Source organism: Amorphotheca resinae (assembly GCF_003019875.1).
Source record: "Amorphotheca resinae ATCC 22711 unplaced genomic scaffold M430scaffold_9, whole genome shotgun sequence".
Taxonomy (NCBI): Eukaryota; Fungi; Ascomycota; class Leotiomycetes; order Helotiales; family Amorphothecaceae; genus Amorphotheca; species Amorphotheca resinae.
The window spans coordinates 1,194,159-1,219,881 of NW_020194479.1; the positions used below are offsets into that span (position 1 = coordinate 1,194,159).

At 49.9% G+C, this 25,723-nt stretch overlaps 12 protein-coding genes across 12 annotated transcripts; 7 read left to right on the forward strand and 5 right to left on the reverse strand.

Annotated features, from left to right (window-relative positions):
- Nucleotides 1-742: 742 nt before the first annotated feature.
- On the forward strand, nt 743-3,250 carry M430DRAFT_125121 (hypothetical protein). Its single transcript, XM_024861944.1, has 7 exons — nt 743-1,087; nt 1,145-1,230; nt 1,281-1,401; nt 1,587-1,700; nt 1,756-2,001; nt 2,053-2,802; nt 2,850-3,250. The coding sequence occupies exons 1-7, from the start codon at nt 1,057-1,059 to the stop codon at nt 3,179-3,181; spliced, it is 1,680 nt and encodes a 559-aa protein (XP_024719139.1). The 5' UTR covers nt 743-1,056; the 3' UTR covers nt 3,182-3,250.
- On the reverse strand, nt 3,201-4,176 carry M430DRAFT_43954 (hypothetical protein; the record flags this gene model as incomplete). The annotated part of the gene is made up of 2 exons (XM_024867656.1): nt 3,201-3,765; nt 3,817-4,176. The coding sequence occupies 2 exons, from the start codon at nt 4,174-4,176 to the stop codon at nt 3,592-3,594; spliced, it is 534 nt and encodes a 177-aa protein (XP_024719140.1). The 3' UTR covers nt 3,201-3,591.
- Nucleotides 4,177-4,304: 128 nt separating this feature from the next.
- On the forward strand, nt 4,305-5,180 carry M430DRAFT_36283 (hypothetical protein). Its single transcript, XM_024866899.1, has one exon. It carries the CDS (start codon nt 4,353-4,355, stop codon nt 5,073-5,075), a length of 723 nt encoding a protein of 240 aa, XP_024719141.1. The 5' UTR covers nt 4,305-4,352; the 3' UTR covers nt 5,076-5,180.
- Nucleotides 5,181-5,245: 65 nt separating this feature from the next.
- Nucleotides 5,246-5,848, reverse strand: M430DRAFT_21060 (hypothetical protein; the record flags this gene model as incomplete). The annotated part of the gene is made up of 2 exons (XM_024864431.1): nt 5,246-5,760; nt 5,815-5,848. The coding sequence occupies 2 exons, from the start codon at nt 5,846-5,848 to the stop codon at nt 5,246-5,248; spliced, it is 549 nt and encodes a 182-aa protein (XP_024719142.1).
- A 153-nt stretch (nt 5,849-6,001) lies between these two features.
- On the forward strand, nt 6,002-8,407 carry M430DRAFT_36285 (hypothetical protein). The gene has a single exon (XM_024866900.1). The coding sequence runs from the start codon at nt 6,123-6,125 to the stop codon at nt 8,193-8,195; it is 2,073 nt and encodes a 690-aa protein (XP_024719143.1). The 5' UTR covers nt 6,002-6,122; the 3' UTR covers nt 8,196-8,407.
- Nucleotides 8,408-8,699: 292 nt separating this feature from the next.
- Nucleotides 8,700-10,149, forward strand: M430DRAFT_36286 (hypothetical protein). Its single transcript, XM_024866901.1, has one exon. It carries the CDS (start codon nt 8,872-8,874, stop codon nt 10,027-10,029), a length of 1,158 nt encoding a protein of 385 aa, XP_024719144.1. The 5' UTR covers nt 8,700-8,871; the 3' UTR covers nt 10,030-10,149.
- A 125-nt stretch (nt 10,150-10,274) lies between these two features.
- M430DRAFT_68287 (hypothetical protein) lies at nt 10,275-13,061 on the reverse strand. Its single transcript, XM_024869338.1, has 2 exons — nt 12,799-13,061; nt 10,275-12,747 (listed from the first exon to the last, which is right to left on the reverse strand). The coding sequence occupies exons 1-2, from the start codon at nt 12,988-12,990 to the stop codon at nt 10,462-10,464; spliced, it is 2,478 nt and encodes an 825-aa protein (XP_024719145.1). The 5' UTR covers nt 12,991-13,061; the 3' UTR covers nt 10,275-10,461.
- A 128-nt stretch (nt 13,062-13,189) lies between these two features.
- Nucleotides 13,190-13,666, forward strand: M430DRAFT_125133 (hypothetical protein; the record flags this gene model as incomplete). Its single annotated transcript, XM_024861945.1, has 2 exons — nt 13,190-13,353; nt 13,467-13,666. Coding segments are annotated over exons 1-2 (234 nt in total), but the record flags the coding sequence as incomplete, so codon positions are not given.
- A 52-nt stretch (nt 13,667-13,718) lies between these two features.
- On the reverse strand, nt 13,719-15,801 carry M430DRAFT_43961 (hypothetical protein). Its single transcript, XM_024867657.1, has 2 exons — nt 14,965-15,801; nt 13,719-14,873 (listed from the first exon to the last, which is right to left on the reverse strand). The coding sequence occupies exons 1-2, from the start codon at nt 15,532-15,534 to the stop codon at nt 14,013-14,015; spliced, it is 1,431 nt and encodes a 476-aa protein (XP_024719147.1). The 5' UTR covers nt 15,535-15,801; the 3' UTR covers nt 13,719-14,012.
- Nucleotides 15,802-15,969: 168 nt separating this feature from the next.
- M430DRAFT_21066 (hypothetical protein) lies at nt 15,970-17,358 on the forward strand (the record flags this gene model as incomplete). The annotated part of the gene is made up of 1 exon (XM_024864433.1): nt 15,970-17,358. One exon carries the CDS (start codon nt 15,970-15,972, stop codon nt 17,356-17,358), a length of 1,389 nt encoding a protein of 462 aa, XP_024719148.1.
- Nucleotides 17,359-17,468: 110 nt separating this feature from the next.
- Nucleotides 17,469-19,607, reverse strand: M430DRAFT_105310 (hypothetical protein; the record flags this gene model as incomplete). Its single annotated transcript, XM_024860999.1, has 4 exons — nt 17,469-17,645; nt 17,695-19,015; nt 19,062-19,232; nt 19,282-19,607. 4 exons carry the CDS (start codon nt 19,605-19,607, stop codon nt 17,469-17,471), a joined length of 1,995 nt encoding a protein of 664 aa, XP_024719149.1.
- Nucleotides 19,608-23,631: 4,024 nt separating this feature from the next.
- M430DRAFT_106056 (hypothetical protein) lies at nt 23,632-24,969 on the forward strand (the record flags this gene model as incomplete). Its single annotated transcript, XM_024861052.1, has 2 exons — nt 23,632-23,974; nt 24,029-24,969. 2 exons carry the CDS (start codon nt 23,632-23,634, stop codon nt 24,967-24,969), a joined length of 1,284 nt encoding a protein of 427 aa, XP_024719150.1.
- Between the last annotated feature and the right edge of the window lie 754 nt (nt 24,970-25,723).

The window sequence follows — 25,723 nt, forward strand, 5'->3', positions numbered from 1 at the left end:
GGGTGAGGATTTTATGAAGGTTAAGGTAGGCAAAGCACTTGTAGTTTCTAACTTGGAGAGCTGAAATCCTACTTACCTTACTACACAATAGCAACTGCTTGGCTGAGATCAAGGTGCCGTAGGTAGGTACCGTAAATAGGTTTCCAGGTCAGAATCTGCCTTACAACAAGCGATCTTAGAGATACGGTGTTCCCATTGTGATATTGCCTGTCCTTTGGCGTACCTTACTCCTTTAGACCCTGGAGCCCTCTGGATGTGTCCGCGGTCAATGGGCAGCAGGCTATGATTGATGATTGAAATACCAATGCGAAGACACGAGGAACACATGTAGCCCGTCTGTTGACTGTTATCCGGAGACAAGGGAGTCGCCTGATGCATCCCCTATCTACATTGCGATGACGCATGTGACGGAGGTTGAGGCTTTACGGAGTACATGTACCATAGAGCAACTTACCTACCTTACCTGCCTTAGCTATCCATTTTCCGGTATGGGAGTACCTATGCAGGTTCGATACTGAGGTCCAGACCAGGAGGAAATGCAACAGCGGACACTCCACGCGGGTCAGGACACCTTCAAGACGTTACGCCACAGATTCCCCATGTACTTCTAGCTATAGGCAAGGTAAACAACGCGATGCCATGTAAATGAGGCACGTGAGGCTCCAAGGCAATCAATCGCCCTTGCTCTTGTTTTTGGCGACGTCCGCGCCGACGTAGATCCCTCCCAGCAGTTTACTCCGTCAGGTAGGTATCTCGGAAACTAGCCCAGGCAAGCTCCAAGGGATCTTCGACCCTACAACTTCAACCACCAACCTCATCACCAACCTTCGACTTCAGTCTTTTTCGCGTCCCTCCGTCTCGAATGCCCCTCGAGCCTCGACGTAATCCCGTCTCCGGTCCTTGCCCGCCTTGTGACTTTCTCCACCTCTGCGTGTAGCAAGTCGAATCCGCTTTGTTCAGCTGTCGCTTCACGTTCCTGCAGAACACTCAGGTTCGCGAGTAGGTAGAATCATCTACCCAATCCCCCCCCCGTCCTGCGGGGCCGAGTATCTGGAGATGGGTGTCTGTGGTTCTTCGTGCTGTGGAGGTAGGCAGTGCATTCTTATCATCCGCGAGGGATCTACTGACTATGATGCATCACTAGGCAAAGCTCGCGATGGCTTGTACGAACCTGTCTTGGCTGAGAGCGAGAGAGAAGCCGTGGCAGACCTTCTCCAGTATCTCGAAAATGTATAGCAAGCTTGCCCCGAGTGTATATCCATTGGCTTATAGTTGTACAGCGAGGCGAGACCGACTTCTTCTCTGGCGAACCCTTACGAGCCTTGAGTACTCTGGTGTTCTCTGATAATGTCGACCTTCAACGCAGCGCCAGCTTGACATTCGCCGAGATTACGGAACGAGGTACGTCTATACGGCCGCTGGGGGAAGGCAGCATATCAGGGGCGGGAGCATCTCCGGCATCTACCCCCTAGGCTGATTCGTCTGGTGTACGATCTGAATGCCTACTATGCTGGGAGCTTCTGCTGCCATCCTCAAAAGAGGTTGCGCTGCGAAATCTGCAAGTACGCATGCTGATCGCTTCATAGATGTCCGCGAAGTCGACCGTAATACTCTCGAGCCCATTCTATTCCTTTTACAAAGCCCAGATATTGAAGTACAGCGGGCAGCCAGTGCCGCATTGGGGAATCTCGCAGTCAACAGTATGTTACATACCCTCGTGTATGATCAGGCGATAAAATATCTGATCTGTTACAGCGGAAAACAAGGTACTTATCGTACAGCTTGGTGGTCTCACACCCCTCATCCGCCAAATGATGTCGCCAAATGTCGAAGTACAGTGCAATGCGGTTGGTTGCATCACGAACCTGGCAACACACGAAGACAACAAAGCAAAAATAGCTAGATCAGGAGCTTTAGGGCCGTTGACTAGGTTAGCAAAGTCGAAGGACATGCGAGTGCAAAGAAATGCGACAGGTGCTTTGTTGAATATGACGCACTCTGGTGGGTTTTTATATTTGACTGCAACATCTGGCCAAGACTAATAGGTGGTAGATGAGAACCGACAGCAACTGGTAAATGCAGGCGCTATACCGGTCCTCGTGCAACTCCTCTCGTCCTCTGATGTGGACGTACAATATTACTGCACAACTGCCTTGAGCAACATTGCTGTCGATGCCAGCAATCGAAAGAAACTTGCTCAAAATGAAAATAGACTCATTCAATCCTTGGTCAACCTTATGGACTCGTCATCACCAAAAGTCCAATGCCAAGCAGCGTTGGCTTTACGAAATCTTGCATCAGACGAAAAGTACCAGCTGGAAATAGTACGTGCAAAAGGCCTAGCTCCATTACTACGACTATTACAATCCTCATACCTGCCTCTCATACTTTCCGCTGTCGCTTGTATACGCAATATTTCAATCCATCCCCTGAACGAATCTCCTATCATCGAAGCCGGCTTCCTGAAACCGTTGGTAGATCTGTTAGGATCTACAGACAACGAAGAGATCCAATGTCACGCTATTTCTACTCTTCGGAATCTGGCAGCAAGCTCTGATCGAAACAAGGCCCTCGTTTTGGAGGCAGGTGCCGTCCAAAAATGCAAACAATTAGTCCTTGATGTTCCGTTGAGCGTTCAATCCGAGATGACGGCCGCTATTGCTGTACTAGCTTTGAGTGACGAGCTCAAGACTCATCTGCTAAACCTTGGTGTATTCGATGTCCTTATACCCTTAACAGACTCCCAAAGTATCGAAGTACAGGGGAATAGTGCTGCCGCTCTGGGTAATCTCTCGTCAAAAGGTAAGTCACAGCCCTGCTTTAGTCCATACTTGTGCTTACATTCGTAGTTGGTGACTACTCGATCTTTATCCAAGACTGGACGGAGCCGAATGGAGGTATTCATGGTTACTTGAAACGTTTCCTTGCAAGTGGAGATGCTACATTTCAGCACATCGCTATCTGGACCCTTCTTCAACTATTGGAGTCTGAAGATAAAAAGCTGATCAACCTGATCGGCAAATCAGAGGAGATAGTGCAGATGATTAAAACCATTGCAGACAAGCAGATCGAATCCGACGACGAGGGAGAAGAAGATGGTGAAGGAGAGGTGGTTCAACTTGCCCAACGGTCTCTTCAACTTCTTGGGCAGGGTGGGAAGCCCTCTCATATTGAAGGCTAGGCCAGAATAGTCGATTTAGAGTTTTGCTTTGTCTTGCATCTGGTATTGGGACGGCGAGGTGTTGGGCGTACGTAGCAAGGGATCATCTTATTAATAGCGAGCATTGGTGGTGCTAAAGGTACTTTGCATCACCACCTTTTCCTATCGTCAATCGCACACATGCTTTGCGGTCCTGCCATCATTCCACATGCGCGTCCTTTGGACGTTCTCTTTGGACTTTTTTGCAATTCATACCGAGTCTCTCTTACTCCATGTAATTAGATAGGACTTACGATATCCAAACTATTCAAATCACAACACTGTACTGTTTGACCTCTGTCCCTTAACCTAGGTTTCGATGCTTTGTCTAATTGGTGGAATGTGAACCCTTATACCTGACTCCTTGCAATGCAATGTTACCCAAGTACATGCTAATTTTCAACTGGTTTCAAATCCTCCCTGCCTATCGATCTTCGCTCCCCCCAAGGAAAGACGACCGCAAGTACTTTGCCCCTGATTAGACCCATTGGTAAAGGACCAAAATGCCTTGAATCTCTCGAATACGGGATGTTGTCACCAATTACCCAACAGTGACCTTCAGGTACCTAAGATTCTAATATTAACACCTTTCAAACATAAGGTAGAGTGTATCTCACCTGGAGCATCACGTTGCTCCTGCCAGGCGTATCCCTCAAGACATAATCTCCAGGCATCCCGAGAACTCTTTTGATAACCGTCTCCCCTGGCTCATAGACAGAGTTAAAGGCTACAACATCCCCGACCTCGATGCCTCTACCACGACGATACTGTTTGGAAATGAGTACATGGTCACCCATCACTTGTATCGTAGGGAGCATGGAGGCACCCCAGGTTGGCTCAACGCTGTATCCGAATTTCCAGAAGACATGGAGAGCTAACAAGCTTTGGAGAGTGGCGGTGGCGAGTCGAAAAGGATGACCGGCATAACGAGTGTGTATCCATTTAAATGTTCGAGACGCTCTTTGAAGGAATGCCATGGCATCACGGAGACATGTAAGGGTGCAGGTGATGTTGAGAGTTTAATGTCACGAGCTTAGTTGCAGCCTTGGTATTTAGGTTTCAATAGGCGAGTTGACTTTTTGAAGCTATTGTTGAGAGCTACCTTAGCTTTCTCCTTTTACTTGTATAGCCATTTACAAGACGGGACACCGAGATGCGAAGCCCAAGATGCATCTTCAGCGCAGCTACGGCTCTTCATCGAGTCTTCATCGCCCCAATTGAGCAATCAAACCTCCAATTCGCGCTCCGTATACCCTCATCAACTGCCTTCATATCACATTCACCCGCGTACATCCTCCCACAGCAGAGAAGATGCTACGCCGCGCCCTCATCCACCGAGCGCCGCCTCCCCCGTGATGACCAGATCAAATCATGGTCTGTGACTCTAGTGGATGAAAATGGCAAGCTCAGTGAGCCCCGCCAAACCTCCGCCGTTCTCGACAGCATCGACCGCAACAAAGACTCACTGGTCGTTGTAGCGCAAGGCGAGCCCGGAACGCCTCCAATCTGCAGAATTATGAACAAGAAAGCAATGCGAGATGCGGAGAAGGCAAAAGCAAAAGCAGCTAGGGGTTCTAGCATTACGACTAAGACGATAGAGTTGAACTGGGCGATAGATAAGGGCGACTTGTGGCATAGAATGGATAAGATGAAGCAATTTCTAAGTAAGGGCTTCAGGGTTGAGATAATGCTTGCCAGTAAGAAAAAGGGAAGACAGGCGACGGTGGAGGAGGCTGAAGAGCTGTTAAGGAAGATTAAGGAAGCGGTAGGGGAGGTAGAAGGATCGAAGGAGACGAAACCTATGGAAGGAAAGCTGCTGAAGGCTGCTACGCTATATCTCGAGGGGAAAGCGGTGCAAAAAGGTCAGAAGGCATAACAGGCATAGCCTCTTTCTCGACACATCTGTATATATATCGAGTACTGTAACCATAGATAATATCGCCATACCCTCGTTGTATGATAGTGGTATCAAGTCGCCCGTCTGAAGTATCCTCTTACTCCTTTACGCCAGCAATGCAAGATCCGTAACTCATCATCCGTAACTCGTCATAGGATTTCATCATCGTCCTCTGCGGGTCCCGTCAATGGTGTCGACTGAGCAGCAGCTTCAGCAGCCGGTTTGATAGATGGAGCATCGCCAACGTCAACATCCTCTTCCATACCGTCCATACCGTCCTCTTCATCAATCAAGTCCTCCTTCGCCAACTGTGCTGCTCTTTCCTTCTTGGCAAGTATATTTTTATTCAGCTCCTCCCAAGCCTTAGCCCTCTCTTGGACCGTCCTGGCCTTTCCTTTGCTCTTCTCCACTTTCTTCTCCGTCCTGTCCATCACAGCTTCTGCGCGATCAAGGCCCTTCTCCTGTCGCCTCCTGGCCTTTGCACTCAAGACTGCCTTTCTGCCATTTTTGGATTTCTTCGCAACCCCTGCGCCCTGGTGGACGGCTAGGATAGATGGTCGGTGGGGTTTGGACTCGGTAGGCGGTTTGACATTTTTCAGAGACTTGTCGGTGTCGATACTGGGCGACGATGCACGTTTTGCCGCCCGCGAATGTATTGAGGCGGCTGGAGAATATAGTTAATATATATTAATTTTGGGATCAGAGTTGGATTTCTCACCACCTTTCTTCTTTAAGGGCGCAGTTTTGGCCATTGTAATTTTGCTTTTAATTGTGAATGTGGGGTGATGTTCGAAATATTTTCTACCTAGGGACCTACGTACTCCGTAGAAGTCCACATGGTCCGTGCTTCACATGTCAAGCCTCGACTCTCCACGCGCCTTGCTCCACGACATAACTACATATTAGCAAAGAATGCTAGAAGACACTGATCCGCCACCGATATAAACTGTCTCCTTGACGGCTTCACGACTCCACGAACCTACTCCATGGCACAAGATATCAACACGACTGCCCATATGCCCTAGGATGTCTCAAGACCAGCGACTTTACGATCTATTCGACGGTGACCCAGACTTGGAGATCGAATATCACCAGGATTACAGAGGAGAAGACTCCTGGTCCAACTTTCAGCGCGCGGGCGTCATAATTCCCTTTCTATTATTCATCGCAACCATCGTCTATCATACGTTCTTCATTCTAGACTTCAACGTCTTGCCTCTCCCGGAGCTTGTATGGAACTGTCTAGTTTATCTCACGCCCTCTAGGCTTCTTGATGCCGTGGAAAATTACACGAACCCTCTTCGAATATCAAATCCTGCTCTCAGAGAGGTACCAAGGACACACGCAGCAAAGAGCGAAGCAATGCGTCGAATACTGGGACTGGACAAACCGGGAGGAATTATGGGCTCAGTGGCGCAGGCTGGGAGACGAAGGCTGTCGACGCTTTCTGGTATTAATATGGAAGCGGATGGGAAACCGCCAGGATTGGGGAACTGGGATAATTCTTGTTATCAGAACAGCGTCCTCCAAGGGCTGGCGTCGCTGGATTCGCTTTCAGAATATCTCACGAACCCTAGTATCGAGAATGGGGCCGTTGATGCAGGTTCAAGGACAGATCTGAAAATGACGGAAGCGCTACGGGGGCTCATCGCGACGTTGAACGATCCCGCGAATAATGGAAGGAGGATATGGACGCCGGCGACGCTGAAATCCATGAGCAGTTGGCAGCAGCAGGATGCCCAAGAGTACTTCTCCAAGCTTCTTGATGAAATCGATAAGGAAGTTAGCAAGGTGGCTGCTAGAATGAGAAAGTCCCAAGGTTTCGAATCGGACGATTCCTCCGCCAGCCCCAAGAGCTCTGAGTCCCTACCAATATCGACCTTGCGAAATCCCCTCGAAGGACTTATCGCGCAGAGAGTCGGTTGCCTGAGGTGCGGTTATTCAGAAGGCTTATCCATGATCCCTTTTAATTGCCTGACGGTGCCTTTGGGCAGATCATGGGAGTACAATGTCGCTGAGTGTCTTGACGAATACACCAAACTCGAGCAAATCGAAGGGGTTGAGTGCGGAAAGTGTACGCTGCTCAAGACGCAGCGTTTACTATCGACGGTCCTCGATCGAGTCAAGGATACTCCAGAAGACAGTCCCGTTCGTAAGGCTACGACTGAGAGGTTGACAGCAGTCACCAATGCATTGGAAGAAGATGACTATGAGGATAAGACGCTCCTTCAGAAATGCAAAATTCCACCCAAAAATCGAGTTACTACTACGAAAACTCGCCAGGCTGTGATAGCAAGACCACCGAAGTCATTAGCTGTGCACTTCAACCGAAGTCTATTCGATGAGCATACGGGGGAATTGAAAAAGAATTACGCCGAAGTCAGATTTCCAAAGAGACTTGATCTTGGGCCATGGTGCCTTGGAAGCTCTGATACAACTCAAGATCCCTCTGCAGAGGAGTGGCTCCTCAATCCAGACAAACCAATGATTGCTACGACTGGGAGGCCTTCGAGGTTACGAGGCCCAATCTATGAACTTCGAGCTGTAGTGACGCATTATGGAAGGCATGAGAATGGTCACTACATATGCTATAAGAAGTATCCCAGTGCTGCCACGGATGAAAAAGGCCGAGTGAAGGATCAGTGGTGGCAACTGAGCGATGACGATGTTAACAAAGTCAGTGAAGAGAGCGTCTTGGGACAAGGAGGTGTTTTCATGCTATTCTTTGACCGCATCGAGCCCGAAACTACATCATTATCAGAGAAAGCTTCGCTTGAACCGAATTCTATCACTGAGCCAACTGCTGCTACATCTGAGTTGAGGTTAGCTGCCAGCATACCTCTACCTAGCATGGATGATTCGGATGCTCTCGAAAGCGATGAACAAGAATCCACCCTTACGAGTTGGGAAGAGAGCACTGCTACAAGTGTTTCGGAGTATGATGACGAAGATAACGAAAGAGAAAGCGAGCGGCAAGAATACAAGCCTACAAAGGCGATTCTGATCCCGCCCTACATACAGCAAACTGGTGTACATAACGAAGAGGAAAGCGCTGGGCAAAAGGGAATCATGTCTGCCGGCAGTCTACTCATGGTCTGAACATCATATGGTGCAGGAACGGCCATTCTTGTAATTTTAGCATAGCGCGGCGTTGGTGGGGATTGAATGTATTTACAGACGCGAAACCTGAAGTGAATGAAGGTTTGGGGACACGGATCAACGGGTTCTGTAGACACGGTCCAGTGATTAATGAATTTATTTCGACTGTCTATGCCTTTCTTCTGTACAGTAGTAGTCTTCTGAATCATCGTGGCTGGACAAAGGGTGAAGCACAAAGAGCTGTAAATCCAAAAGCTGCTGTCTGAAAGGAAGGAAGGCTGTTGCGCAGTTCATGAATGAGCCAACCTAAAATCAGAATCGCGCCGTCCCACAGGGCGTACCTGTACCTGCATCGCATTGCATTGCTTCTCTTCTAGTTTTACGGAGCATTAGCGAGGCTATGGATCCCGCAAAGAGAAACAGGGGTTATCCGTTTGATATCCAGATATAAATATAGACAGACACCCTGGTTCCTTGACGACAGCCCACTCCTCTCCCCGCAGAGAAAGTGGTGAAGTCTTTCCTTTCTAGGCGACTCAACAAGCTTTGCTTTGCACTTTCCCTTTGCACGAGCTGTCAAGGCTCATTCATGACCCACCCTTAAGTCCAGAGGGAAGAAACACATCTCCTCCCAAGCACGAGGCTGTCTGACAAAACCACCACCACCACCGCCATGATGGCGACAAGTAAACGGGCTCACTCCCGCGCCACCAGCCCTCTCTCGGCGTCGGAGCCCGTCCCCAAATTCCTGAGTCTGCCCCTCGGCGTGCTCAACCAGAAATTCAAAAGCATCAACGCGCACGAGGCGTCCCTGCGCGCCGACCCGGCAGCCATCTTCTCGCACCCCATGGCGGTGGCGCGGAACCGCTATCCGGACGTGCACCCGTGGTCTCACAACCGGGTGCACTTGCACGCGCTCCCCTTCCCCTATATCAACGCCTCGCCGATCGACCTGGGCCGGCCGAGGGAGAATTTCATCGCTACCCAGGGCCCCCTGGAGAGGGATATGGGCCTGGGCCATTTTTGGGAGATGGTGTGGCAGGAGGCGTGCGAGGTCATCGTCATGCTGACGCGGGTGGTGGAGGAGGGGAAGGAGAAGTGCGGCGTCTATTATCCCGAGACGGTGGGGGAGGTCAAGGAGTTGGAGGGTTGGGGTAGTGTGGAGTGCGCGAGTCTGCGCGAGGAGTTCCGGACGGAGATTAGGGAGTTGAAGGTGGTGAAGAGGAGTCAGGAGGAGGGAGAAGAGAGGGTAGAGGAGAGGGTAGTGCGCCATTTCCTCTTCTTGGGTTGGCCAGATTACGAAATTCCCGTGACTCGAGAGGACCAGGATGCCTTGCTGGAGTTGATCAGGATGTCGAGATTTCAGATCGATGAAGTGAGCAACGAAGATGGAGAGAAAGTAACCCCACCACGGATCGTGCACTGCAGTGCTGGGGTTGGGAGAACAGGGACATTCATTGCGTTGGATTATCTGTTGCAAGAGCTTGACGATGGAAGATTTGACGATATGGTAAACGGGGAAGACGATGAGACGGATTCAGAAAAGCAGAATGTGGATCCTGTCTTTGAAACGGTAAAGAAGTTAAGAGAGCAGAGGATGTACATGGTTTATAAGCCTGGACAGTATGCATTCATCTATCAGATGCTGAGGCAGAGATGGGAAGCGAGAAAAAAGGGTGTTCAGACTCCATCAATAGGGGGAGAAGGTTTGGAAAACGTCCAGGTATCCCCGACGAAGAAGAGGAAACTGGTTCAGAACGGATCAGGTAATGAACTGGATGTGGATACGAAAGATGATGATGAATTGGACGTGGACACGAAAGAAGACTCATGAAACGAAGATCATCTTTATCAGTACTGTCTCATTCGCACAGTAGCATGTACAGCGATGGGGTCCCTATTGTATGTCTTCTATGTGTTGAATAGCGTTATTCAAGTCAATCTCTATTAGGACTCCATATTCCCCCTTTCCTTGTCGACTCTGAATCGAAGTATACCGCTATATCTCTTCTATTGAGAGAAATTACTCGCCGTTGCTCGGAATAGGAAACAAGCTACGTGGAATGTTCAGTTGTGAAAAGCATTATTATGTATTGCAAAATCTCCGAGAGATTTCATGGCCTCTTAACCTTACACTACTAATACATTTCTGGGGTAGGGACAGTGTATCGAGAATCCCAAAGATCCATACCTATGCTAGAAAACCATGCTGCGGTGCGATAATGCACAACATTAATTAGATTTCCTGGCCCCTCAGAATAGTCCCTCAGTCCCTTCTGGACTCTCTCCTGCTTCCTCGACTTCTACTTCTTTTCCTATCGCGATCCCTGTCTCTACTCTCACTTCTGTTTCTCCTGTGCCGATCCTTGTCCCTCTCACCGTCGCTATCTCTGTCTGCGTCCCTTTCCCTTCCACGACTCCTACTCCTTTCCCTCCTCGAATAATCCCGTTCTCTCCTCACATACGGGCTGCGGCTCCTACTCCTCGCCCTAGTCTTCTCCCGATCCCTACTCCTATCCCTTCTGCGACTCCTACTGCGACTCCTCCGACGGGGTTTTTCATCGTCTCGCGAACGTCGCCTTTCACGGTCCCTCTCCCTATCCCTGTCTCTGCTTCTCTCGCGCTTCCGTGTTGGACTCCGTGCAGTGATACTTGACCGACGATCGCTCCTGCTTGATGCTCCAGGTACATATCGATCGATGTCGACTGGACTCGTAGACCTCATGACTCTGCTTCCACGTCTGTCAATTGAACTCCTGGATCTGCTTCTAGCACGAGGTGATCTTCCACGATCTTTATCCCTTTCCCTATCACGAGACAAATCTCGCTTTCTGAGGGAAGTCGGGCTGGTGATATGACTATCTTCCCTGTGTCTTGGTGTCATGTGATCGTCCTTCTTCCTGTCACTTAACCCGGGAATTGGTAGCCCCTTTTCTCTCGCTTCCTTTTGGGCTGCGAGGTAGGCTTTGGCTTCCAGTTCTCGTTCCTTGACCTGAAGCTGCTTCCAAGCTTCCTTTTCTTCGAGAGTAGACATGTGCCTACGAGAAGGGCTTGCTGGACGAACTCGATCCCGGTCTCGATCCCGGTCTCGATCCCGGTCTCGCCTGTCACGACTACGTGAGCGATAGCTTCTTCGGCGATCACGGGAACGAGAACGATCCCGACTATCGTCCCTGTCTCTGTCCCTACTTGATCTGCGACGTCGGTCATACCGATCTCTGCTATCTCTCCGGCGACGATCATCTCTGTCCCTGCTGTCACGGCGCCTTTCACGGTCCCGACTGTCTCGTCGTGATCGCACAGACTCTCTATCCCTTCGGCTGTCGAACTCTTCATCCCCAACCCGTGAATCGGCTAAGCGCCGGTCGTCACGTTCCCTGCTATCACGACGACGTCGGCTCCGGCTCCTGCTATACCTCCGAGTTGAGGTGCGATCACGACTTCGGCTCCTGTAGCTGCTTCTCCTATCACGACTATCGTACTTCTTCTCTTCATCGGCAAGTTTTGCGACACCAGTTGATTCATCAGCTTTGGGCTTTGACGAAGATGCCTTCTTGACTTCTACTGACTTGGCGGGTGAATCTCGAGATATGGGGTTGATAGCTGAAGCAGGCATGCTCTTGCGTGGTGGAGGGGCGAGTGTCTCGTCAATCTCAAGTTCGAGCTGATGCCTCGATCTTTGTGCGACACGTTTCCCTTCCTTTAGAAGATCATTCAAAGCTTCTTGTTCAAGCTGTTCGATCTCCTCCTTCGTCAATTCCGGTTTCGGTACAGGATCCTGGGTCTCTTTCGTAGAGTGTTTGTGCCTCGAATCGTCCTCATCGTATCTTCTTCGGCGGTCATCCCGGTCCCAGTCCCGGTCCCTATCCCTACCTCTATCCCTTTCCCTTTCCCTCTCTCTCTCCCTCTCCCTCTCCCTCTCTCTGTCTCTGTCTCTCTCCCGATCTCTCTCCCTGTCCCTCTCTCTATCTCTCTCCCTATCCCTTTCTCTAGCTCTTTCTCTCTCCCTCTCCCGCTCACGTTCGCGCTCACGGTCACGTTCTCGTAATTCCCGTTCACGTTCCTCTTCACGTTCACGCTCAGCCCTCTTTCGCGCCTCTCTCTCTTCTTTTTTCCTCTCCTGCTCAGCCTCAAGCTTCTTCTCCTCTTCTCTCCTCCTCGCCTTTTCTATTTTCCTTCTCTCCTCGAGGAGCGCCCGTTCCTTTTCGCGTGCTTCCTCTCTGATCTTCTCCCGCGCTGCTCTCTTCTTAGCAGCTTCTTCGGCATACTGCTCGTCTGTCTTGCCACCCCTAGCCTCCTCTGCGGCCGCTGCTTCCTCGCCGATTTCCTCCCTTCTCAGGGTCCGGATCCCGGTCTCGATCTCGGTGAGATGCGCATCAATCAATTTGTCCAGTCGGGCCTCAGCCGATTGATAAACGCCCGCGCGGTCAACAGCACCTTCGATCAGGAGGGTTGCTTTGCTGCGATCAAGTTTCAGAAGTTGTGACGGGTTCTTCTCCAACTCCTCTTCCGCCACTTTGAGCAGGGACTGTGTGAACTCGGTCTCAAAATCCTGCCGCCACTGTTAGAAGTAAGAACTGAAACCAGCAACCTTGAGACTCACGCTTCCAACTAGATCCTCCCAAACTTGCTTGCGGAGAGTATCGTAGCCTCCCTTCTTCTTGAATGTATGCGCCAATCCCTCAATAGCAGCGCGGGTCGCAGAGGCAAGGGGCAGGTCGGATGTCTTCAGCTTCTTGCGAGCTGGTCCCGCAGTCGCCTTATCATCCTTCGTGTACGCCATCGCAGCGGCCATGTTAACAGAGCCTGCTTATGACATTGAGATATGGAGATCGATCGATCGCGGTGAACGAAAGATTGAAGGCGCGTCACTTCGGCAAGCACCGCACGCAGCGTCGCCAAAATGTCAAGGGACCTGAATTACTATCCAGCTCACGTGATTCGCCGGTAGATTTTAGCGCGACAAGCGACTTGAGTGAGCTTCACTTCCGACCTCAGCTTCGGACGCAGGAGCAAGCAATTGAGAAGGCACAACTACTCCGCACAGCCCGCAGCGATCGAAGCACAGGGACAGCGACTCCTCCAAACCCACACACACACACGATCGGTTGATCGACTCTCACAATGGTTTCCAAGGTCCTCTTCTGGGGCGGTTTCGGTCCGTACTTTCCATTCCCCCCCCACTACATCCGAGATATCAGGAACCCCGGCGTCCTGGTGAATCCCCTCTCTTTGTTTGGGCCTTGAAACTAATCATCGTTGTGCGTCCAGGCCTCGCGGTCCGCTTCTGGCAACTCGGCCTCGAGATGAGGCCTTTCTTCAACAAGGGATCGCTGTGGGCGTATCCAGTCTTTGGGGGTGCCGGTGCAGGTTTTGGGTACTGGTTGCAGAGCGTGGATGACAACCAAAGATCTATCCTGGAAGAGAGAAAGAAGTCTTTATTGGAGAAGAGGGCGAGGAGGGCAGAGAGAGCGGCCGCCGCGGCCGAGGCTGAGGCATAGGGGATTGAAATGGTGAAGGAATAGGGGAGCGCTCATATTAGAGAGGAGGGCATTGTACAAAGCTATCACGAAGTCCAGCAATCAACCACCATATATATCCGGAGATAGCTTGTTAAGGAAGACATGTGATGTCCAGTTTCCGAGGCAGGGCATTGTGAATATTGAACACTGCACAAGGCTTTTGGGTAATTCAAAAGTGTCAATTAATACAATATCTTACACCATAGGAGCCCATATTCTCGTGCTTAAAATGCGCATAAGGAGACGTCCATATGGCCTTTTCCCGCCATGTACCTCAATTGACCTAGCCTGACCCTTATTGACTCTCATTCCCCAGCCTGTGAAGCACTGGCACCGAAGTTGGCGGCACACTGCCTGATTCCGTGACTATCATATGGATGAATTCCGCCGGCGTGACATCATACATGGGATTGCATAGCTGGAGCTTCTTCACATCCTTCCACTTCTCTAGTGGCCCGCCCGGGATGACCAACTCGTCAGCTGGTGCGATCTCGTTGTGAACGATGGAGTCCAGCGCGACTCGCTCGGTAAACTTGATCGTTTCACATAGAACAAGTACTGGTTTGTCTGCCTCGTTGGCTTCCATGGCAACAAGCGCAGTTCCAATCCGTGAGAAGAGCCGGCCATTGCTCATCATCGCGTGAGCGCCAAGCAATACCTTTGTTGCGTCTTGGATGTTGTGGGCCAGCCCATTGATCAAGCAGTACTTGACGTCTATTCCCAATCCTACCAGTGCTGCTGCTAAATGCTTCCCCTCGAACAAAGGTCTCGAGTCAATAATGATCACCTTGAATCTCTTTCCATCTTCGTGCGCCTTAACCAAAGCTTTTTGGACTATGCTACTCTTAGCATATGTTAAGATAACATCGCCATCTTTGATTTTGTCAGCTGTGCTTTGAGCTATGACCTGGTCGGCAAATGTAACTCGCTCGCGGATAAATATGTCAATAGCTTCGCAGAGGCCCTTTTTGGCTTCTGCTTCTGGGATGTCAATATCAACTTTCGATATCTCCAGCTTTAGCCATCGGATGGCATTCCCCATAGATATTGAGAGCGGCCGACATGATGACAAATACTCAATGTTTGGCGACAAAACGTGGGATGTAAGATGTCGCGTGAGCGTATTGCCAGGGGGCGTTGTATATGATTCAATAACCTTTGTAATATTAGCAATGATTCTCCCGCAAGACAACCAGGACATGTAAAAGACACAGAGGCATTTAAAGCTCTCATTATCAAAGACTCACCTTCTTGAATGCTTGTAAGGTAGCTACAAGCCTTGCACAGCTCCCACATATCGTATAATTGCTCATCTGTAGCCCAAGAGCCAAGACTGCCGGGTGAACTTCCTTGCCAGCCCCCGCAATTGAAGTTGTCCTTGTCTTGTACAAGTGCCGGAAGAACTCAACGGTCTTGTCTTCCTCCTTTGGCACTTCAGGAGCAGCAGCTGCCCGTTGTACCCCTCCTCTGATTGGAATGTTCTGAGCATTTCCTGACGTTGATCCTGCTCGTTTGAGCTGTCCTTTGGCTCCCTTTTGCCCTTCAGCTTTTTGTCCTTGCCCAGAGGACGCGGGCAACGATCCTGCAGCTCCCCCTTGCCTCTCTTGTATTGCTTGGGCTCTCCGTGCAGCCTTCTCTGCCTTCGCTTGTTTCTTCAGCTCGAGCCCTGAGAGCTTTTTGGGCTCTGCAGGTGTTGCAGCATCTTGGGGCTTCGCTGAATTTGCAGCGCCTCCCTTGCCAGATGTCTGTGGTTGCGAGACTTCAGGCGTGTCTGGCTTGAGGGGCTCCGTGGCCGTGGGGGGATCAGAGGGCGACATGCTCGTATCCTCCCAGAGCGGGCTTTACGTTTGTTCTGTAGAATTGTAGTCCGTAGTTGTATTCAGAGACTCAATTATCTGTGTCGTGCTATGTGGAAATAATGCCCCCCAGGAATGTATTTGGTGCAGATGAGTCACTTTTGTCTTGGATCGGGGTAACAGTCCTTAAAGCCGTGGTGCTCAGATTTGTCAAGAGTTTAGAAACACAGGTAGATGATTGAGAGACGAGCTGAGAACTTGGATAGCAATAATCGAGTGAATAGCGTTTGCGGCTTAAATTCACCTGTGTGGTACCAGGCTGAGAATTTCGAGGTATATCACTAGCGCGTCTAATCCCTGCACGTTCCCGCGAGGCAAGGCACGGCTACCAAATCAACCTATCTTCCCAAACCAGACAACGTTGAACCTCCATCATTTCAATTACAGTATATCAAGATGCCTCCTAAGCGCATGACCGCGAACCCCATCAAGGCGCCTCGTTACCGTCCAGGCAAAGCTGTTCCCGAACAAGACTCCTCAGATTCAGAAGCCAGCGATGAGGAAGTTCCCTCCCAACCCATAGCCGCACCACCAAAAGTCACCACTGCAGAAGGAATCACAAGTAATCTCAGCAAGGTTGATCTCAATGAGCGGCGGAGGCTTGCAGCTGCGAAGGAGGCAGCAAGGTTGGAGGAAGAGAAGGCCTTGAAGGCGAAAGAAGAGGAGGGATTCGTGACTGAAAGCGAGGAAGAGAGCTCTGAGGAAGAAGAGGGTAGCGAAGAGGAAAGCAGCGAAGAGGAGAGCGAGGAGGAGGCGCCGAGGAGGGTTATGATGAAACCTACGTTTATTAAGAAGGACAAGAGGAATAATGGTACTACGACAGCGAAAGATACCAGAACAGAGGAGGAATTAGCTGCAGCAGAGGAAGCAAGGAGGAAGGCCGCCGCAGACGAGATTGTCGAAGAGCAAATAAGGAAGGACCTAGCCGCTAAAGCGGCTGGCAAGAAGAATTGGGACGATGAGGAAGATGACGAGGATGACGTGGACGACACAGATGATCTGGATCCGGAAGCAGAGTATGCAGCGTGGAAGCTGCGGGAGTTGAAGAGGATAAAGAGAGATCGGGAGGCAATTGAGGAGAGAGAAAAGGAATTGGCGGAGATTGAGAGGAGGAAGAACCTCACCGAGGAGGAGCGAAAGGCCGAAGACGACGCATTCCTCGCGAAACAAAAGGAAGAGAAAGAAAGCAAGGGCAAGATGGCTTATATGCAGAAGTACTATCACAAGGGTGCTTTCTTCCAGGACGACTTGAAGTCGCAGGGATTGGATCGCAGGGATATCATGGGTTCAAGGTTCGCCGACGATGTCCAGAATCGCGAGTTGTTACCTCAAGCCTTACAGATGCGGGACATGACGAAGTTAGGCAAGAAGGGCGCAACCAAGTACAAAGATCTCAAGACTGAAGATACAGGTCGCTGGGGCCAGTTCGATGATAGGGGTCCAAGAAAGGGAGGCCCTGGAGGCTTCAATGTGGACGAGCGATTCATGCCGGATAGAGAGAGGGGCAGGGATGGAGCAAGTGGTGCTAATAGCATGCCAGTGGCCGACCGGAAGAAAGTTGCTGGCGCACCTGAAGGTCCAAGATCGATGCGTGAGAGCAGTGATCGGCCGAGAGATGGAGGAGATTCTTATCGTCCCGGCAAGAGAGATGAAAGAGCACGTTCAAGGTCAAGGTCGCCGAGACGGGAGAGATACGACGATGACAGAAACCGGCGCAAAAGAAGCAGCTCTAGGGAGGTGGATCGTTACGAAAGTGACAAACGTCGGAGAGTAGACTCAAGATAGCGCTCATCAATCATCAAATTCAAGCTCACGGACACATTATGTTCCTCAACCCTTTTTCCCAAACCCAGTAGACGCCGTGACCCCCATAAAAACGACACCCTTTACTGTTCTCATATCCTTAAAATATCTACTCGTGCTCTCTCAAAAAGCTTGTGGCCAATCATGGTCTTCGAATGTCTCTCCTCATCGGTCATAGAAGCAGGATGTATTGTCAACCTCGCATATGTACCTGCCCCTCTTCGTTTTGAAAGGAACCCTGGATTGATAACAAGAACACTTTCCACAACCTGTGGAAATTAGCCAGGGACGACAGTACATTTGGGAGCTTTAGCATACCTTTGCAAACGGCGGCAGAGCACTTGGGATAATCATCAAGTCGGGGCGCACATTGACCATCTCACCCAGCTTCAAATAGCTCACATCAAGCATCGCGCCAGCGGGCTTTCCTTCCGCGGTACCCGTCTTAGGGAGGCTTTCCCGATCCGATGGAGGGAAAAGGGGGAAGAAGTTGCGCTGTTCAATCAGGTATTTCGGCAATCGGGCAAGCAGAGACGAATCTTTAAGTTTCCCTCCTATGACTTCCTCGTTCCGTAATTGTGTGAAGATGTCTAGGGATGAAATCCCAATAGAAACTTCGTTGAGTGATAGAGTCATTGGATTTCCAATGATCTTAGCAGTTTTGGGTAGGCCTAGGTCTTTTCGAGGAAAGGGTTCTTGAGGCCATGAGACATGTTTACTCACGGCATCTTTGACGGAAGGAACCAGAATGATGGTAATGTGGGGATTGGAAGCCACGAGCTGGTTCAATGCCGGAGAGATTAGGTATTTGAAGACAGTTGACATTGTAATAGTGTCTGGTTCCGCCATAGCTTCTTCTGGAAGATCAAAGTCGCCCGAGGCGATGAGAGGGTGATCGATGTCGATGAAAGGACCAGCAAGAATCAGTGCGTCGGCGTATGTGTCCGCTGCCTGGCTGCAAAGCGCATGCAGTGGCTCGAAATCCAGGTTGTCATCTGCTGTATAGGGTCCAGAACCTAACAGAATGTTCAAAGGCGCGGGAGGAGTGTCGGAATCCATAGCATCCGGGTCACCTCTTAGTCTTTGTATGTGAGCCTCGAGTCCAGAAGGCGTCGAGGCAGCAGATTTCAATAGGGGTACTTCTAAGACCTCGCTCACAGTGAAATCCTGACCAGAAGCATTAATACCCCTCAGCGCAACAATCTGACCCGGAAAGAATTGAAATCCTGGCAGAGAGTCGACTTTCAGTGGAACCCGCAGCCCTCCGCCCATCCGCCGAGACGTCTCCAATACAAGGGACGAAGCATTGAGTTTCCCCTCAACAGAATCCGACGCAATTCGTCCTATAGCAACTATCTCATTGGTGCTTTGATTTGCAGCACTCCCGAAGGCAGAATCCTCAAGATTCAGGTGTTCTTGGACAAGGCCCATAAACTCATCTATTCGATCATCCAGAATCTCAGACGCCTCGGAGGACTTCATAGCCAATGGCTTGTAGGAGAGCTTTTTGATGTCTGAATTGGCGACCAGCTTTATTCGTGGTTCCGCATAGGGGGCTATCGGTGGTTCTGGAACTGCAAGGTGTTGATTGAGGACTTCGACTTCCTGGCCTGCGTTTGTGCGGTCATTGAAAGAGGTTCTGTGGATGATTAGCCCCCACTCATGAAAACACCCTTCCGACATACTGTACTTGGCCACTAATCTTATCGCGTGGCGTCTTGAAATCAGGTGGACTGCTGGTAGGTTCTGCCTTCACTCTCGACATAGAAGGTGTTTCGAGATTCCTCCGCTTGCTCGTGGAATTGAGTTTATTCGCTGAGCCAACCCGTGGAGTGTTGGGTACAAGTCCATCCAATCTATAGATGACTTAGCACTGGAGCGATCTCGAAAGGTTCCCCTTCTTACATTCCAAAAACATCGCCGCTGTTCGTCACATTTCGAGGTGTTGCGCCTCCACGTTTGTTGGAGTTCAGAACCTGCACCTTATTCCGGTTCTCTCGTTCCAATCCATCCTGAACACTTTGCTTGAGGGCCCTCACAGTATCTATATTTAGTTTCATATCGTCCGAGCCCATTTTCATACTGTATGATTCCCATTTGTACCAAAGCTCTTGAGGATCGATCGAGTGTAACCGCATTATTGAGTTTAGTTCTGCGAGTACATCGGGTTCGAGATTGGGATTCGCTGAGGAAAAGAGCTCTTTGAGCTCCAAATCTGTGGATTCCGCCATAATTGCAAGTATATGCAGAAAGAAGAAAGTAGAGAGTTGTTCTGTTCGGTGTTGAAGAAGTAGGAGACGCGACGGGAGTCGCGTAAAGAGGTTCTAAAATTTCGCGACAAATGGATATAGCCACCCTGACCCCGCACATGATCCAGACGACCACAACTAAAACAAACGACATCCCTATTGAACCTATTCTATAGATTGACTCTTCTCTTGAATAATGGTTTGTGAGGCGTGTACGATTAGCAAGGTAACTTTACAGAGAGTAGCTGATCCTTTTGTTGCCCAACGTGTATGTGTAATATTATCTTTTGATCTTCATGAGAGCACAATTTGAGGGTCAACTTGTCCAGCCAATTCTTTCGTGTATTCCCAGCTCTTATTCGACAAGACATGAGCCATAATGTTATATTTCCAGGCCTTTGCTTGGAGTTCCAAATCTCAACTAACCTATTCTATTTTTGGGTCTTCTAAAAGTGATGAGCATAGAAGTGTGCAAAATGATGTAAAGAATCTTAGGGTACCAATAGCCCAGCCCAGCCCCTCTGAGCTACCGTTAGGACACGATCCCGTACACCATATCTATCCTCTAATCACAAATTTGTGGGCTTCGATATGTAGTTATCGAAACTGAGAGAATAGCGATGCTCACAAGGTGTAGTACGCCTCGTTGACTATACCTCGAAAATATCTCAAGTACATGATCCTCTAATTGCTAGTACCCTGACTGCCAATCTAAGACCTTGTTGGATACCCCTATAAGAACGATTGACTAAGTCTTAAATCTTTGGTGCTTTAGACTTCGTAAGTGAAGAAGGTTAAGGGGTCCGAATTGTAGGGTGGGGTTGAAAGGGATGCAAAATGGTCTTCGGACGACTTGTAATGACCCCTATTCCCTTATATTTATCAAGTTTCCAGAGCGTTGGCCATCATACGCTGCTCATTATTCGTATCCGAAGTCACGCAGCTAGATCTGATACTCAATTCTAGTCTTCATCTTTTTCAAGATCGAAAATGATTTCCGGGTGATAAATTAGAGTTTCAGTACTTACCGTCATAGTTTCATATCTCAACACGGGATTCTAAGGGGGGCTTAGAGAAGTGTACAGATTAGCAGGATCCTTGTATAGATGCACCAGATTCTAATGCTATTGAAAAGACACCACTTTTCTTTCGCGATTGAATCAATATTAAGCTAATATCAAAAAGAGGGGCGGACATTTTGTTGAGACGTTCGTTCGTGTGGGCCGGGCCGCAGGCTGCGCCAGGAAGTTTCTTCGTGACGAATCCATGACCACATTATCATTCGCTATGATAGTTGAAGCTTTGAGTTGAGAAGAGTTTTGGATTCACTAAATCCTATGGGTTGTGTGCTTAAACTGTTGGCAACCACGTCAAGAGATACTGTATTCGTAAATAGGAAATCGATAGTCATGGAGTCATAAGCTGGGTTTGAGGAGAAGGGCAGTGTGACTCCGTTGTGGGATGCCTGTGGTCTATGGTTCACTTTCCATAGCCATGCCACACAGTACCTAGTGTCTGCTGAAGCCCCCGCCTGCTTGTATCCATTGTTTACTAGAATATAGAAAGTTTTGAATAGGGGTTCAGAAGATCTATAGCCTCAGAGTAGCGCGAACCGCAGGATCATGAAGCATAGGGACTTGGGTGAGATCCCAGAGATCACAAAGAACCTTATTGCTCCTAACAAGCTCCGGGAATAGTCAGAAAGAGAGAATCGTGAAAAGTTACGAGCGGCTCCGCACCGTACACTCGTCGGAGCGCCCCGACACGTCCCCTGAAAAGGCTCAAACTCTGTTGAGTCCGGTCAAAAATTTTGCTTGTCTCTTTGACGGGCGGTGATGCGGCGTGGCCTCTAGTTTCTCCTCTTCATACCCGTTTTACGCTTTCAGGGGCGCAACCGCCGCGACGGCGTTTTTGAGAGCGAGTCACGGGCGCTGGAGGAAAGGACAAGGCCGAGAAAGGAGAACTTTTCCAAGCATCGAGTAAAATGGCGGCATGGCCAGCCTATCGGGAATTTTCCTGGGGCATGCCAAAATGACTGGCGCCGGGATTGGCTCGGGATGCGACACCCCGCTAAAAGGTTCATTTTTAGGGTAAGGAAGATTATTTTCTTGGTGTCGCGTGTAAAATCGACTCGTCGAGGGGTTTACAGATCGACGGGGCCGAGACTGAGCAGAGTGGATCCCATCGAGTAATCAGCTGGTGTACGGACCGTAGCAGGGCGCCAGGGCGAGTGGCGCAGAGCATGAAGCAAAACGTGCTCGTACGAGAGGAAGAGAAAATAAGACGCAATTATGATTCTTACTTGTGGTGTTTCTGTGGGTACTTAGGTAATGGCATTGAATCCGGGGAGGGAGAGTTGGAAGGTTGATGCAAACTCACAGTTCTCGACTCTCATGCAGTAAGGTATCCTGACATACTGGACGGTCCAGCACTCTACATACAGAGTAAGTGATTGTCCCCGTTGGCATCAGCCTACACGCGTCCTGGAGCTCGCCGTCGTTGTCATTTGCATCAGATATTGCGAGCATTCCGACTGCATCGAGTCAGCAGATTCCATTACTTCATCACTTCCCCCTCTCTCAGGCTCTCTGGCTCTCCCCTTGCGGGCTGAAGTGACCCGGCCGGTCTGTTGGCAGTAAACAACGCGCACCGTCCGGCATCGTGAGGAGAGGCGTCCAGCATGTGACCGTCCCCGAGGAGATCTGAAGTCGAGGATCAACAGCTTCGCGCGAGATTACCATGGCTGTAGTTGTTCTTTTGCGGGGTTACGACAAGCCACCTTCAGGCTGTCGGTCTCGATCTTCGCCTTCCCCGCATTTGCCAGAGACGAAGACGCCACGGCATTCGGGAGGCGGTCAGGCAATCGGCGGTTGGGGCTTGATCAGTTGGGAACTTGAAGTGGGAACTAGGCACAATAATAATAGTAATGATAACTGGCTTCTGTATTTGCTTTTGCTGCGTCGGGCCTCAGCCTCGTCGTCGTCCATGTCCGAAGGTCGAGCCTCGTGCTGAGACCAGGAACTCCCGCGGCCAGACGGCGGCGGTCCTAAGCACAAAGGTCGGAAAAACATCGAAAGTATTGGCGGAAGAAAGCTGCCGAGACCCTGACACCTTGACAAGCCCTGACGAGCAGAAAAGCGCGATGGGCTCTCCTGCTAAGACTTTAGCCTAGCAGGGCGAGGAAGGCCACAACTAAACGTAATCCAAACAGGGATTGCGTGCGCTTTTCGTTGCTCACGTAGTCATGAGGTTACGAGCCGATGAGCCCCAGGTCCAGCTTTGCACGGCAACGCTTCATAGGAGGCACATGGTGACATCGTGACACATAATTCCGCGTTTTTTTGGTGCCAGGAATTGGGAAATAACCATTGCTTTGCCCATAAGTATAAATGCGTGCCCGGCCCGGGCGCGGCGCCTCCAAAGGAGAAGAGCGCTTTTGTTTACTTTGCCCAGTAATAAATACAACATGCATTGCGCTTCACCTCTTGCTTAACTGTTGAGCATTTTGAGAGCTGAGAGCAGAGAGCATCCGTCGTCCTTTCCGCCCTTGCTCCGACTGACCGGTCATTCATCGCTTTATTTTCCCCTCTCCGTCTTCTTCTTCTTCTTCTTCCCCTTCTTTCTTTCAGAAACCTCCACCTTCCACCACCTTTGACCACCGTTGGCCGCATTCCCAAGAATAGTCACAGGCCCTGCCAAGCATTCTGCCGTTCTAGAGTGTTCCAGGGTTAGAGTCGGCCTAAGTCGTCATAACGAGTCGATCTCCGCATTTTTTTTTAGGAGGGGCACATCCGCAAATAAATATCGCCAGGGTCGCCAATTATTCGTCGCCAATATGCCGCACCGAGTCGCAGACTTCTTTCGAAAAAACTCAATTCCTCTCGATCTCCCCGTTGATTTGACAGGAAAACCCCGTCGCCTGTCAGGTAGCAGACCGTCCCTTTCAGATCGTTCATCAACAGCTTCTTCGGCTTCTTCCCTCGCTTCAGAAGACAAGAGCGCCAAAATGCCCGATGCCTACAAGCGCCTCTCTTTCCCAGGCCGCTCACACTCTCCAAGAAGCTCGTCCAAATCTCTCGCACATCAATCTGCTACGCTCGATGTTGTGATTGAATCTCCTCCATTGGTCTTCTATGGGCCCGCAGAATCCAGCTCTGGCGCATTACTGTCGGGTCAAATCGTCCTTAATGTCCACGACGAGGCGTTGCCGATTGATTCGTTTAAGATGCGATTGGCGCTGGAGGTGACAAGGAAGAAGCCGTTCCACGCACACTGCCAGGATTGCATGCATCAATCAACTGATTTGACGACCTGGAATTTCCTCCCAGGCCCTGCAACTCTACGGAAGGGTAGGTCAATGCCGTGTTTTTTTGCGGGGTGATTCTCGCTAACGAGTATTGCAGGTGAACATAGCTTCCCATTCAGCTTCTTGCTACCCGGCAGCCTCCTCGTCACAGTCAAGAACGGTCTCTCTATAATAGATTATGTCCTGAGAGCAACCCTGTCTCCTAAGGTGGGCGAGCCTCTGAAGCTATCCCATGTCCTCAATGTTAAGCGAGCGATATACCCCTCCGAGTTACCCCGCCACTCCATCCGCATTTTCCCTCCTACGAATCTCACAGCGAACTGCACGCTACCAGCGGTTATACACCCCATTGGTGAGACTACCGTACATATGCGCATGGATGGTATCTTGCAACGAAATACAGAGACCAAAACTCTGACACAGTGGAAATTGAAGCGATTGACATGGCGTCTGGACGAGACGCAGAAGGTTATATCACCTGCATGTACGAAGCATGCTGCGAAGTTTGCCAACCCTGAAGAAGCCAAGAAGGGTGTGGCACATCAGGAGGTCCGAACACTAGGTACAGAAGAGCTCAAGTCCGGATGGAAGTCAGACTATAGTGGAGCAGATGGTACCATTGAAATGGAATTTCCATTTGGGATCAAAGCCAACAGCAATCCGATCTGCGATATGAAGGCCGACGATGGAACCGAGGTTTCACATGTCCTGATCGTGGAGATGATCGTTGCGGAGGAATTTGCACCTCTTAAGAGGCCCAGTCAGCTCACACCAACAGGCGCTGCCAGAGTTCTGAGGATGCACTTTAACATCACGGTTACAGAGAGGGCAGGCCTAGGAATATCTTGGGACGAGGAACAACCACCCACCTATGAGAATGTTCCAGCTAGTCCTCCTGCCTATATAACGGCGAAGCTGTACGATGGAGAACCAATCCCAGACTATGAGGACCTGTCTCTGGATCACACTGTCGACGGTGCATCTGAAAGAAATGCTACTGCGGTCAGCGCTCCTACCGGTTCTGGACACTCCACCTGATGGTTTCGAAGCTTTGGTGATGTCTGGGACAGAGTGAGCTTATTTTTCGCATGTGGATTGGTTATGAGCGTGATATCATGGGAAATAGGAGTCGAGTTTTTTTTGTTGGCCCTTAGTGGCTAGGACTGAAGGCATGCATAGGCGGATATACCCGTGATTCATTTGAGCGGAATCACAATTCTCGGCGCATGGAAGGCAAAAGTGCTTTTTTCTGTTATCTTCTCCTCTCAAAGGTATCTTGGCGGTACAAGGAGTCGTTTTAGTAATTTTTGCAAGATACCCAGGACTGTTCCTAGTATATCTTTGGCAGTATCAGAACTGTCCTAGGAGCATTAACAAGACCATCTTAATATGAAAAGATAAGACCCATCTGCAGAATGTGATACTGAGTACAGAGTAGAATGCTTCCTGCTCTCTTACAGTACAGGACCTACCTAATAGTTGGACCTAAGAACTTGGAGGTCCTGTTGAATCATGGCTTTGTTATCATAGGTGATATTTGGCCATATAGCTTCTAAGGTGGTCGAGGGGATGTAGCTCGTGAGCAATATACGAACGTCCGAGAATTTGATAAGTCCATGGAGTCTAGGCACTGGGATAGTGGGCGCATTTGAGGCGAGGAGCTGGAGAGAGGTATATTCTGCAATTGTCTCCGTTTCCCATGATGATCTTGGCGACGATCTTGCATTTAAGGACAACGCCCCTCACAGGATTTTCCCACAACTTTTCGCCAGTCGATATCATTCTTTTCAAG